Source organism: Diachasmimorpha longicaudata, chromosome 5, assembly GCF_034640455.1.
Source record: "Diachasmimorpha longicaudata isolate KC_UGA_2023 chromosome 5, iyDiaLong2, whole genome shotgun sequence".
Classification (NCBI taxonomy): Eukaryota; Metazoa; Arthropoda; class Insecta; order Hymenoptera; family Braconidae; genus Diachasmimorpha; species Diachasmimorpha longicaudata.
In genome coordinates this window covers 5,416,867-5,429,895 of record NC_087229.1, presented here as the reverse complement: position 1 = coordinate 5,429,895, position 13,029 = coordinate 5,416,867, and the positions used below count along the sequence as shown (strand labels likewise).

The 13,029-nt window shown below is 38.4% G+C and overlaps 1 protein-coding gene across 2 annotated transcripts; it reads right to left on the bottom strand.

The window, feature by feature from the left end:
• Positions 1–418: 418 nt before the first annotated feature.
• On the bottom strand, positions 419–12,215 carry LOC135162935 (trichohyalin-like). 2 transcript variants are annotated; one of them, XM_064121899.1, is made up of 22 exons: positions 12,075–12,215; positions 11,459–11,528; positions 11,262–11,360; positions 9,080–9,413; positions 8,366–8,609; positions 8,063–8,297; positions 7,627–7,780; positions 7,436–7,565; positions 7,042–7,242; positions 6,484–6,818; positions 6,133–6,415; positions 5,929–6,043; positions 5,741–5,855; positions 5,258–5,386; positions 4,650–5,171; positions 3,529–3,684; positions 3,194–3,301; positions 2,345–2,823; positions 1,824–2,036; positions 1,477–1,621; positions 1,297–1,403; positions 419–1,224 (listed from the first exon to the last, which is right to left on the bottom strand). In XM_064121899.1, the coding sequence occupies exons 1-22, from the start codon at positions 12,118–12,120 to the stop codon at positions 1,167–1,169; spliced, it is 4,278 nt and encodes a 1,425-aa protein (XP_063977969.1). In that variant the 5' UTR covers positions 12,121–12,215; the 3' UTR covers positions 419–1,166. The 2 variants fall into 2 exon arrangements, with proteins under 2 accessions (XP_063977969.1, XP_063977970.1); XM_064121900.1 differs by having other exon boundaries at positions 11,459–12,206.
• Between the last annotated feature and the right edge of the window lie 814 nt (positions 12,216–13,029).

Genomic DNA, 13,029 nt, shown 5'->3' with positions numbered 1-13,029 from the left:
AGTCTCTTCACCAAACCTGAAGACAATCTCCCTGGTCAAGTGGAGCGGGAAGTCAATATTTATTTACCGCATCACCGGATTAAAAAAACCGACTAGTTGAATAAAATGGTGACCTTCTCGTGTATGCAGGTCCCAATCTGCGATCGATCAAGAGAAAAAATGCAGAAATATTGCAGCTCGGGGACCCTGAGGCCAATGAAGCAGAAGTGCACAAACCCGAATGGTTTGGTGTAATCGGTGTATGCACTTACTTGGGATGCGTACGGATTGTCAACTCCGGCATGATACGTGAAGGTTTTTATTGCCCTTGTCACGGCTCACACAACGTCGCCGCAGGGGGAATTCGAAAGGGATCCGCCCCAACTAATCTTGAGGTGCCTACTTGTTGATTCCTTGACGATCAAACAATTCTCGTTGGTTGATTCATCCCAGGATTATTTATTTTAATCTTCTTGCACGATATTTTTTCACATTCCAGGACTGATATGCAGGGTTGGGCGGTTGTTAATAATGGAAATTTTGTTTCGTGACATTGGAGGAAACCCGTAGTTCAGGTAATAAATGTAAAAAATGTCCAAATACACCTTACGAGGGTCAAATATGGTAGAGGTCACATTGTGAGAGGGATGAATTTTATAAAAATTAAGGGTCATATACATTCAGTCACAAGTGTCTGACTCTTTACGAGGTATGACCCTCAATGATGTTTGACACTCTTGAGATATGGCCCTTGTGCTTTTGCGGTGTAGGAACTTTGTGAGATAGAACCCTTGCGACGTTGGTAATATTTGACCCTTTGTCTTGATTCTTTTCTTCCTTTTCACTCTTGTGTTTATCCCTCTCACGTTTCAAACTGGGAATATAGATATGGAAAGAAATAAAATGGTTTTCTTGAAAATTCAAGGAACGTAAAAAATGTCAAAAACCCATCAGCGTAATTTACGTAAATTACATCGGTAAAAAACTATGTAATTTACGTACGTAATTTACACGCCCAACCCTGCTGATATGTACACGTTGATAAGGGGTCGATGTGTCCTTGGACAGTGGTGAAGGTAAATGCTAATCAATATGCACATTTCAATTTTTTTTTTTCAACTGAATTCTGACTAGAAATATCTGTGAATGGGGTCATCATTTAGTCAACGTGTTACTCGTCGTGTCTTTCATGCGTTTGACGACCTGGAGGGGGGCCTACTGCCTTCCTGTGCCTTTTTGTCCAACCTGAATGGTCAATGTAAAGTAGCTCGTAAATATTTCGTTTAATGGATCAGCAGTGGTATTTAAGTGCCTTACCCATTGCTCTTAGAGCTGCGTTTAAACATGTCGCTGAGTTTTTTCTTCAAATTTTTCTTCTCCGTTTTGTGAGAGTCTTCTATTATACTCGCTTCAGAGCCGGAAGTCTAGGCAAACGTATAATCAAGATAAAAATTTTATTGATGATGAATGACGTCAGACTAAGCAATGGGAAAATACCTGGAGTGAAAAATCATAAGAACTGTTTGGATCGTCCATGCTCGCTGATTTTGTCAATTTTGTTGTTATTTTCCTTATCAAATTTTTGTTGTGCTTCTTGTCACGGTGGAGCATTTCACTCTTCGTTGAGCCACCGGATAATCGACTGCAAGTAGTAATTGTATTACACAACAAGAAAGGAAATGAATTACTTTGAAGTAAAGGCTTTTTTTTGCGGAAACCCGATGATTTCCGCAAGTTTTCTGCCAAGCTATAACATTTCTCTAACGCTTTTCCATGAATCGCCGTCACATAGTGGATAACAAATTTACTGCATTTAATATTATGAAAATAATGACAATCTTCACCTGTCAACACTGGAGTCTCTCTGATTACCGAAACGTCGAGAATCAGCATCGGAATCAAGGGAGGCCATGCTGGACAGATTGCTGTCAGTTCCCCAGATTGCTTGATCATTTTTCCCAGACGTTTGTTCTAACGATAAACTTTTTCGTTTAAGACTGGCCTTCGATCGGCTCGATGATGAACCATGTCCACTGTCATTATCGATTGAACTTGCTCTGAAAATTCATTGTAAGATTACGATCATCGTATAATATCCCGTTACTAAAGTTGTAAAACATAACAGAGAAGGTCAATTCCTCATGTTAGCTTGCATATCAAATAATCTTGATAAATGATTGAATGGAAAAAGGTGAGAAGACTTTTTGTACACATTCTTTCAGGAACAAGTGGAGGAATTCAAGTCAGCGGAAAGCTGACTGGCAGGAAAATTCATCAAGTTGTGCAAACTTTAAATGAAATTCGACTTTCTCATAGGGTTCCCCTAATGACCAGTTTCTGACGTGAATACTTGGAAAAATCTTACCGTTTGCCAAGCTTCTTTCTGGACGCACTCTCACTCTCCATGGAGCGTTTTGCTTCATTCATCTCTTTGGCGACATCCATCAGCTTCTTAATAGTACACTCCAACTTATCTGTCCTGCCAACATTGACATTGTTCGAGGATCCCTTGAAGTTGTCGTCTTTTCCATCCAACATTGGCGAGGACTCTCTCGACTTTGGTCCCTTGGTTCTTCGCGGTGGTGTTGGTGTGTAAGTATCTGGTACCTTACTGCTCTCAACCTTCCCACTCAGCTCTGGGAATAGTTTCATCAGATCGTCGACCTGTCGTAGTAGAATATTCATGTTCCTCGCTTCGCTCTGCTCCAAACGACGTTTACTCGCAATAATATCCTTGAGCTCCTCTCGTTCCCTCTCGTGACGTTCCTTTTCTCTTCTCATCTTCTCGTTGCTCGTTCTCAGCTTAGCGTGGGCGTCCCGTAATTCAAGAAGATCACACTGGAGCTGTCAAATTCATAAATCACGAGCAATTAATAAAATGAAAAATGAGGAAAACATTTTTCGTCAGTCGTCACTTTGCCAATTTTGAAAAATCAAAAAAACCGACTGAATTTTCCGGAAGAAGACCTTGAATTTGCGTTCAGAGGAAAGGGTCAAGGTATTTTGGAGTTCATTCTCCAGCAGATCCTAAATCGGAATATCATAAAGGCGGGCATTAACTCCTTTTCAATAAAGATACGAATGAGTAATGAATAATTTAATATAAAAATGGAGATACCGCTATGTAATTAAACGCGCGCGAAATGCGCCGCCTTACCTGGCTAATGAAATGATTAATTAAGTTATTACGAAGTGTTGTCGAAAGTATCATTACCTCGATTAATTTTTTCTTCGTCTCCTCTTTCTCCTCTTCATATATCTTCTGGATTTGCTCTTGGCGCCGTTTGTTCTCAAGACGCTCCTTGTCACGTTCTCTCTCGACCTTTAACGAGACGGTTTATAACAAATACCGATAAATGCGCATGCAAAACCACTTCACATCACGGTATAAATAAAGAGAAAAAAAATACGAAGTGAAGAATGAATTGGTAATGATACTGATGGAAGGGGGAGGGACGGGAGGGATATCGATGAAGAAGCTTAAATACATGGAATATAGGGTAAAAGGTTCAAGTGGAGTGTCGATTTTAACTGTAGTACGGGACCGACCTCATACAGCGTCTGCCGTAGATCCCTGGCAAGAGTTGCGGTCTCTTGCAACAGTTTTTGCTGTTCCTCCCGTTCTTTCTGCCACGCTAACTCAATGCGCGCCTTCAGTCCAGGAATCTTCGTCCTGCCACTCACTAATATTCTATCCTCTTCAAGCTGCAATTGAGATTAAAATATTACGATCCTCACGTAATCATCAGTATAAATGCTGGAGGTGTTTCGAGTGAGCCATTTATCTCACTTTAAGATATGGCTATAATAACGGTCCGGAGATGGTGAAAATATTTTTGGTTTGAGTGGGAAATAATATCGTTATGGAGCAATTGCGGTGCCATTTTATTCCGATGATTAATCAATAATCCAGCATTTTGCAGGAGCATGGAAGCCGTTTAACTATAAGATTGCGGAAAAGATTGAAATCTAGAGAAATTGTTTAGAGAAATCAGGACAAAATAAAATTATTATCAATCTCGAATTTACTGATCGATTGGTGCCTTTGTCATGATGGCGTTGTGGTAATCACTAGCAGAAATCAGATAAATATAGTTTCTAAAAAAAATGAACGCCTCTTTGAGGTAAATGACCTTACGTTCATGTACCTCAGCCGAACCCATCATTAGTCCAATATTTCTATCGAAATGAGCACGAAGATCCGATCATTTTAATTAGATACCAGAGGGTGAAACCTTTAGCATAGAAAGTTACTTATATTAATTAGCGGATTTTCCTAAGTTGTCGTCTGTAAATATGACAAATTTTATGTCCATACGCTCGCTCATTTGTCCCCATTTGTCCGTTGATTTGAGTGAAACGAAAAGGTCATATCCAAACCGATTACACCAAGAGCTTCCTACTTTACAATAAAATCATATTAACAAATATCTCCAGGCACAAAATGGTTCTTTGGACCACATTTTTTAATTGCCGATATTCTGGTAAACACCAAATCATCACCATTGTTAATTAATTTTTATTATTTGTGCAATGAACATTCCGAGACTGAATTCAATGCGATCGACGTGTAGAAACGTTTCTCTGGCTTCTACATTCAATGATGAGGGTATCGAAAGAACAAAACAACTTAAAGTTTCACAGATTAAAATCGTAATCACCAAGCTCACCTCATTAACTCTAGACTGCAGCTCCGACAATTTGATCTGCCAAGCAGATCGTTCTGAAATTAATTCGGTCTTCAATTTTGATGCTTCAAGTTTACTCTCAGATAACTCATCCTCCATAAGGCTAATTTGTCTCTCCAATGTCGATACATTGGTACCAGTGGACTCCTCATCCTCATCTGATTTACCAGTGGATGTTGTCGACTGCCTCCTCTGTCTGGCTGCTTTCAATTCACCAATCGTCCTTTGTGCACCCTCAAGCATGTGCTTGTATGTGTCTCTCTCCCGTTTATACCGTGACAATTGATTTTGTATCGACTGTATCTCGTCATTTATAGCCTTTATTCGATTCTCATAGCGCATCTTACACTGTGCCAAATCCGTCTTCCTTGCTTTCTCTACGTTAGCCAGCGATGCTTTAGTATTTCGTAACTCTTGGTCTAGGGCTGACGTGTCGGCAGACAGATTTCTCTGGATTTTAGTAACTGCGTTGTAATCGTTCAGCTTCCCTGCCAGGTCATCGTTCTTTCCATTCATCGCGGAGGATGATTCAATCAATTATTAAATGTATACATTTTTTTTTTCATTGCGGTGGCTTGTCTCATACTTACCATTCTTTTCATATCGTCCAGTTGAATTTTCAAGGACTCGGCCTGTTTCGTCAGCCGGCTGACCTCTTCTCGGGATTCCTCCAGATGGATATTAGTCACTGAGGGTTTTTCCCGCTCCTTGAGTTGTTCCTAAAATTGCGAGGGTTCGGGTTATGGGTGAATCCGGAATTGTGTGGATAACGAATGTTATTTCGAGGTTGAAGTGAAAATTATTGAGGCAATAGAGTTGGAGATGTGTTTAAAAAGTTCATTATAGTCCCCTGGACGAAATTATGGTCAAAAAACCTGTCAGAGACTTTGCCAATTCAGAAAGAATGATACTGTATGCGATAGAAGAGCAATTGCTCACTTGTTTGAATTTTTAATGTAAAGATAAAAAATAAATTATCTCATGTTAAAGCGAATTGAACATTCCAAGGCTGTGGAAGAAACGTGTCACTATAAATTAATTTAAAGAATGTAATAGCACCATTATTTAATCACCTGGAGACGGCGTCTATCTTCATTCCAATGGTCTTCCTTGGATTTTTGAAGTTTCTCCGAACTTTCCAGGCGCTCTTTCGTCATCTCTAATTTTACCTGATACTCCGCTAGTTTTCTGTAATTGTGAGATGTTTAAATGCATGATATAGTGTTTTCTATTGATTGAGATTTCCCAATATTGTTCATACTTGTGGAAGGCTTCTTTTTCACTTTCTATCTTCTTTTTATCATCCTGGAGATTGGCGTGTTTCAGTTGCAATTCATCATACAACTGTTGACCTTTCTGCAATTCCTCTTCGAGAACTGCAAGCAAATGAATTATATCATTTTGTTGATTTGTTCATAATGATATAATGGGATTTTAGGGAGGGAGAAGGGAGAGGAGAACTAACTTGTTATTTTTTCGCTGTAATTTTGCTTCATCTCATTCATTTTTTTCACATTACTCTCCGCCTTCTCAAGTGCCGCCATTTTTTTCCTCAGACTTCCTACTTCTGTATCTTTCGCCGCTTTATCCTCCTCCAGCTGTGCCTTCCATTTATCTCGATCTCTCGCTACGTCCATTATTTCAGCCGTTAATTTCGCTATCTTCATCGCCATCGAAGACTTTGAATTTTCAAATTCTGATTTAACCCGTTTCAATTCACCTTCGGCTGTTCCTTTCGCCTGCTCTACCTACGTTATAAAAATCCATAATTTAAATCATGATACTCGTTTTATCGATGGAAAATATGCCAACTCACCGATGCTAAATTCTTTGACATTTTACTCTCTCTCTCACTCGACATCGACAACTCCTCCTGCAACTTTTTACACCTATCGCGCTCAGTATTGAGGTCTCTTTTCAATTCATTCAGAGACGTTTCAATTTTAATATTATTTTTCTCGGTCGATTTCGCTGCCTGCAAGTCTTTCTTCAGCTCCAACACTTCGTTGTATACTTTCAATTTTTCGGCTGAGAGCGACAGTAATTTTGATTTCAGATTCTCCTTTTCTTCATCTAGTTTGACTTTTTCCGTTTCCCAGCTTTTACGGTCAGTTTCACGAGCGGCCGTTGTTTCATTCAACTTCTTTTTCACTGGAATGAGGTATCAATATGGAAATTTTTATCCCGCCAAAAAATCATCTGAGAATAATCTAGTAATTACAATTAGTTTGTGAAACGTCGTTTTTTTCGAAGGCTGTAGGTGGAGAACCATAAAATTATGAAATTTGATTTTTTTCAAAGGACAGTTGAGGATGAGAAAGATCGTTCCTTGACAATGCATCGAATATTAATGTTAATATTCTGGTGAACCTACAGTTTTGAATTTCAGTCTTGTTTGTTTCCGATGGTTTAGCCGTATCCTTACTGGCTGCAAGGCTTTTCAACGCCTTATCCAATTTCGCTTGCAATATTTCATGGTCCTTGTACAGCTGTTCGTATTTAGAGCTGTCTTGTTCAGACATATTCGGTACGTTATTGCCCGTGGGTATTGCGTTGGTACCACCAAAAATGTTGCCTGAAATACAAAAAAAAATCACATCCGTCAAAACTCGTTTTCATCGTTTCAAGCAAATGTTGAACTTTAAAATTGCGGCTGATTTATGGTGTGGAGTTGGCCAGCCAAGAAAATGTCACTTCACGAATTTAATTAATTAATTCGTAGAATTCAAGTTTTTCAAATGAAATAGAAAGCCGTTAGCCTGCCTTACTCAAATCTTTTTCCATATCTTCCATCATCTTCTTCAGTTGAGCATTGGTGGTATATCCAGTGGATTTGCCCAATCCCTTTGCTTTCAAATCTGTAGCCAACCTCTTGAGATTTTCTTCCATACTTTTTACCTGAGTATCAACAACAATGTATTGAGTAATCGTCAATGATTGATTGATAAAATTTAATTACCCCATGATATTTAGTTTCCACATCGGTTTTCTCAGTCTCCAGTTGCTCCGCTTTACGCTCAATTTTACGGAGTTTGAACGAAAGTATTCGGCAATTTTTATTAGACTGCTCAAGCTTTTTCCGGAGATTTGTATATTCATCGGCTTGTTCTTCCCTGACGATTGAAAATTTAAAGAAATTTAATTTAACTACTATTTATTTCCTAATGACTTCGCTTCTATATCGAATTTACATACCATATTTAGTGCATGTAATACAAAAATTTGGAAAGTTCATTTTTAACGACTACCTACGCTTTGAAAGCGTAAATTAAATTTTCTCAAACTTTCTACATCTTCAACATTGAATCGGAAATTTCATGAATAATTTGACCTGGAATCTACTTGAAAACCACAACAATGTAAACGAGAGTGCAACTGTTAATTGCAGTATGAACCTGAAATTATCCTGCATCTCATAAATTTCCTCCTCTAGCTCACGAATTTCCTTCTTCATATCCTCATTCTCATCCATAAGGTTTTCACAAAGTGTCTCAGCAGCCTTGAGTTTGGATTTTAGATCCTCCGTCGTGGATTTATCACGTTCACCCCTGTTGCCGCTGTTCTTCGCACTCGTTTCCCTCTCCAGGCTCTTAATCTTCGTCAGGAGCGTTACTTTTTCATCGCTCAAGGCTTAATAAAAATAAAATCCACCATCATTCATCGTTTTACCTACAGTGCAATTGTTACCATTCACATACCCTCGTTTTTGGCCTGCAATTCTTTTACTGATTTTTGCAGTCGCGACACTTCCGAGTTCTTCGCAGTCTTGGAAGACACAGAATCCATGGTCGCCAATCTTCGCAGCAATATTTCACCTTTTTCACGCTCTACTCTCTCACAGCGCGCCTTCATTTCGGCTAATTGGCCCTTTAGCCTTTCGATTTCTGTGGCCCCTCCCGCTTTTTCAAGACCACTCTCCGAATTTTGTTTTGTCTTACTTACCTGCGCAATTTATAAAAAATCATTCTCTTTAAAGTGTCACGTAACTTCTCATGTAAATCGACAAATTCATGATACAAAGAATGTTAATGTATGTGTATGACGAACTATAAAAGATACTTCTACGTCCTTAAATTAAAAAAACGGTATTTTTCTATACGAATGCGTAAAAGTGTTTTTTTTATCGTGGGAGGTGGGTAGCACTCGCTGTATGCCCCTTCATAATGTATGAGAAACGGTATCTCCCGCTCGTGATACAAAAAAAAATAGCACAGTCGACAGGATCTATTTTTTTAGTTTAAATTACTCCTGGCGCTAGCCTATTCTGTCGTCTACACGAGTAAATTACACCGTTACAAAAGAAATAAAATTTCCATTGGAATCCCAGAAGGATTCTCGCGCTGATGTACTCGGAGATATTGAATTTAGTCATGTGTCATGAAAAAAGCATACGAATTGTAAAAAAAAATTACCTGTACAATAAACGCTACATCATTTTCAGAGCCACTGGAGCTCTTATCAATGACCTGTCTGATCTGCAGGGTCTGTGGCTTCTCCTCGGACCTGTCGTTAGCAAAAAGCGCCGTTTCATCAACGGAATGACGGCGAAATGAGGCTACAGTGTCAGAGGCTGACCCCACATAGCTTCTCGGTCTGTTACCACTAATCTGGATATCCCTACTGGAAATGTCAACTGCTGAATTGCTCCACTCCTCTGCCGGCAATGTATTTGCCTTTGAAGGTTCATCCTTGGATAAATTTGACGTAGACGCCCACGTCCTCTTAGTCTCTGAGCTATCACTCGAGCTATAAATGAATTTAAAAATAACGTATCAATTAAGAATAAATATTTTCATAACAATCAACGAGAATGCCCGTTTCCCACACTCAAGTTTCCCGGATTCTCCTCGATTAATGAAAAGAAATTAATTTCAAACACTAAATTCCGAGGCGGATGTGACCATTAGCAGAGAACTTTTGGTTAGACACTTCAAAAACACTTTTGATAAATTATGCGAATGATAAAAAAACAAATGTTGTTTGACCTAATCAAAACATTTCGAAATCGGATCCTATCAATCTTTTTTTCAACTATTTATTCGACTTCACACATATCAAACTTCGGTCATAATGAAGAATCGGAATTTCGGGTATATTATTAAAAATAATAACTCAATAATAAATTCCAACGCTGTCGATAGATAATTAATTAATATTGGGAATTTTATTTTATTTTTCTCTCACGATCTCAAGCGAGATTTCATACATTATAGTAATGCAGTAGTTTTTACCCCTAAATAAACGTTGGGTTTTCAGTTGAAAAGGAAAATAGTGCGCAGAGTGAAATTTTACGCACGTTTCTCATTAAAATCTAGAGGAAGATGCATTATTAGTAAGTAGAGATCTGCATAGTGAGCATATTGAATGATGTTCGGTTTCTCTCGTAAATGTCTCTCCTTTCTCTATTGTCATCGTTGAAGACGCGTGAAGATGCGCTGGAAAGCGAATGCCTCCGAGTCTCCAAGAGTAATTGTCCAAATATAATAGAATAACAGATGCCGATAGATAGATAGATAGATTCAGCTCATTGTTGGGAAGATTATAGGCGATCAGAAAATTCAAAGCCAAATCCAATATGGCTCAAGAGACGGTATCACCGGTATTTAGACCGCCTCTCATTCGATCAACACTTGCAATCATCGTTCAATATGACCTACAAACCTGTCATTAAATGTCAAGATGACATTTTCAAATAATGTGACAAAGGAATAGATCTATCGTGATATCACTGATAATCGGACGGCAGATGAGTCCGTGGGAAGAAATGAAATATGTAAAATGGAGGGTAAAATTTACGGAACAGTTGGGTATTAATCAGATCAAGTTGGTCTCATTTTTAAACATAAGCAGAAGCCGCAGAGAAGTATAAAAGCCCCGGGCGTTTGTAACCATGAATCGGCGAGTTCTCGGCGCTCGTTAGGAGCCACGAAAAAGTGGACAAGAAGCAAACTGCGGGGAGTTTCAAGGTGCACAAAGGATCGTGAAGGACTGGAGCCTTGAAATTCATTTAACTACCTATTTTTAATCGATTCAACTAACAACTGCTTCACACATTGTTGTTACGAACAAGAATAAAATGAAGATACGATTCTTCAAAATATCCATATATAGCCTAGCAATTTCAGACCTCGTATGTATACATATATCTAAATATTACGCCAGTTAATTTCCGAAAAATTAATTGGAGAATGGTAACACCAGTGGTGAGAAAAAATATGAATAGAAACTGAGTTTAAATATTTTTGTAGTCCCATATTTGTTTTTTTCTTATTATGAACTGATAAATTAGGTGCACTGTGTGATGATTCATTACGACAAACTCATTCATTCAAATATGCATTGGCTCAGAATTTTGGTGGATCCGAAAATAGGTAACTAATTGTTTATATCAGGGTACTGTATTGTACGATAAATTTTCTTCAATTTTCAGTTCTCTTTTCTAAAATTTTTTAACTGAAAGATATTTTTCGGAGGAACTCTAGGGCCGTGGGAATTATTCCCACGGTAGAATGAGATATGTTTCAGTACCTGTGCTTGAATTGTCTGAAAAAACATGACTAACATAATTAAAAATCAATCAACAAAATAATTTACCGTCCAGGTGATGATTCCCACTTGGACAAGCTCGGCGTTGACGACGTGATGCTCGCCTGGAGTCCAGGTGTCCGTTTGCCAGCATGATCCTTGTAGTCTCTGTCGAATCATTGATTATGCTGCTGTTGAGCGAAATCGCGAGCAATCACATTACGATCACTTAAACTAAATGGACAAAGGGGAAATTTTATCTGTACCTGAAGCAACGTTTACACCTCGTTGGCCATCGTACTTGTGGATGAAAGCCTAGGGGGCAGAGGGCATCCCCTTTCGATGATCCAAAAGAATGATGATGCATTATTACAATTATTCAGGATGATTACATTAATCATTCAAGGGTTAAACACGAATTGTTTATTTTTCTTCCCATTCCTTTTATCAATTCAACATTCGGAAATGATATTCTTGCACTCAACTACCTCAAGTCGGATCTCATCCGGCCATCTATCTTTAGATTTATCATAGAAGACACTGGTAAATGCAGACTTTACATTTTTATTCACATGACACATTGTATATCGATTATCGCCATCTAATCGTCTCCTGACACGATCATTTCCGATAATTACAGATAATTATTCACATTTATGTGCAGCACAATCTCCAGAACTAAAACACAATCGTTAAATTACGTAATTAAATCCTGGGGATGAGAGAGTCATCGAGATGATCAATCGGACCAATGGGAATTGTAGGGTTTGCCCAGGATAATTTCAAACAACGGTGAAAATTTGATGATGAGGAAATTTGAGTGAAAACACAGATGTTACTCCACTTGATGCAACAGACAATTTTAAAATCAATGTATTTTACTCCGATCTAGGTGAAGTATATCAGAAAGCTCCTGTGACTGTAACATTGATGAAAAAATACGAAATATTGTGACTCTAGCATGGGATCAAACTGACGGGGGAGGTATTTTTTGGCCGAAAACTATTACGGTCCACTAGGCTGAACAGTGGGGGATTGCGTACATTGCGACGCGTGTGCTCGACGATGAAACATCCCGGAGGGCTTCGGAGCACCGAAAACTTTGGATGTGAGCCAGGTTGGTTATTTATACTCAGAGGTTATAAATATAAGTTAACGCATTTTCAGGCGTTTATTTCGTTCATGGGTTTAACAATTTCCTGGAACCTTGTGACCCATATTTTTTAAAGGAAAAAATTGTTCTGTTGAACGGAAGAAGAAGATCATAGTAAGGACTATATTCGTTCACTCGTTCACAAATTATTAATCCTCAGGATTTACACCGTCTTTTTTAGTTTTCCCTGAAATTTCTTCACAAGTGGAACGTTTTTTATGGAGCAGTGGATGGTCGTGGCAAGTTGTTTCCAAGATCGGAATAGTTTCGTTGCAGTCTCATGAATTTATGGAACAATTATGTGAGGGGGAATAATAAATTGATAGCTTTGATGAATGGGATGTCTCGTTCGTCTGGGATTTTTTATTGCCTCCGAATGGAAGGATTGTCATTGGGTGAATGTAATTTTTCGATTCCTTGTGTTACAAGAATTCATAATGCTACGTAATGTCAGAACACTAAATTTTTATATCACTTGTGTACGCTGATATGTGAAGAAATTTTTTGCTGAAGAAATTCACATTTCTCTTTTCCTGAAAAATTGAGTATCGTTATTCAATACCCGGAAACGTTTAATTACATTTTAGTGTTTATTTTATGAGAGTCCCCAAAAAAACCAAACGCCTTTCATCGGAAATTTTAAATGGAAACTTGGAGACATCTTCTAGAGGAAGAATTTTTTCG

Excerpts from the sequence above, each read along its gene's own strand:
- LOC135162935 (XM_064121899.1), bottom strand. The coding sequence starts at position 12,120 with ATGTTACAGTCACAGGAGCTTTCTGATATACTTCACCTAGATCGGA. Across the intron at positions 6,416-6,483 it reads TGTCAAAGAATTTAGCATCG|GTAGAGCAGGCGAAAGGAAC; the intron begins GTGAGTTGGCAT and ends TTTATAACGTAG. Across the intron at positions 2,824-3,193 it reads CGAAGAAAAAATTAATCGAG|CTCCAGTGTGATCTTCTTGA; the intron begins GTAATGATACTT and ends TGAATTTGACAG.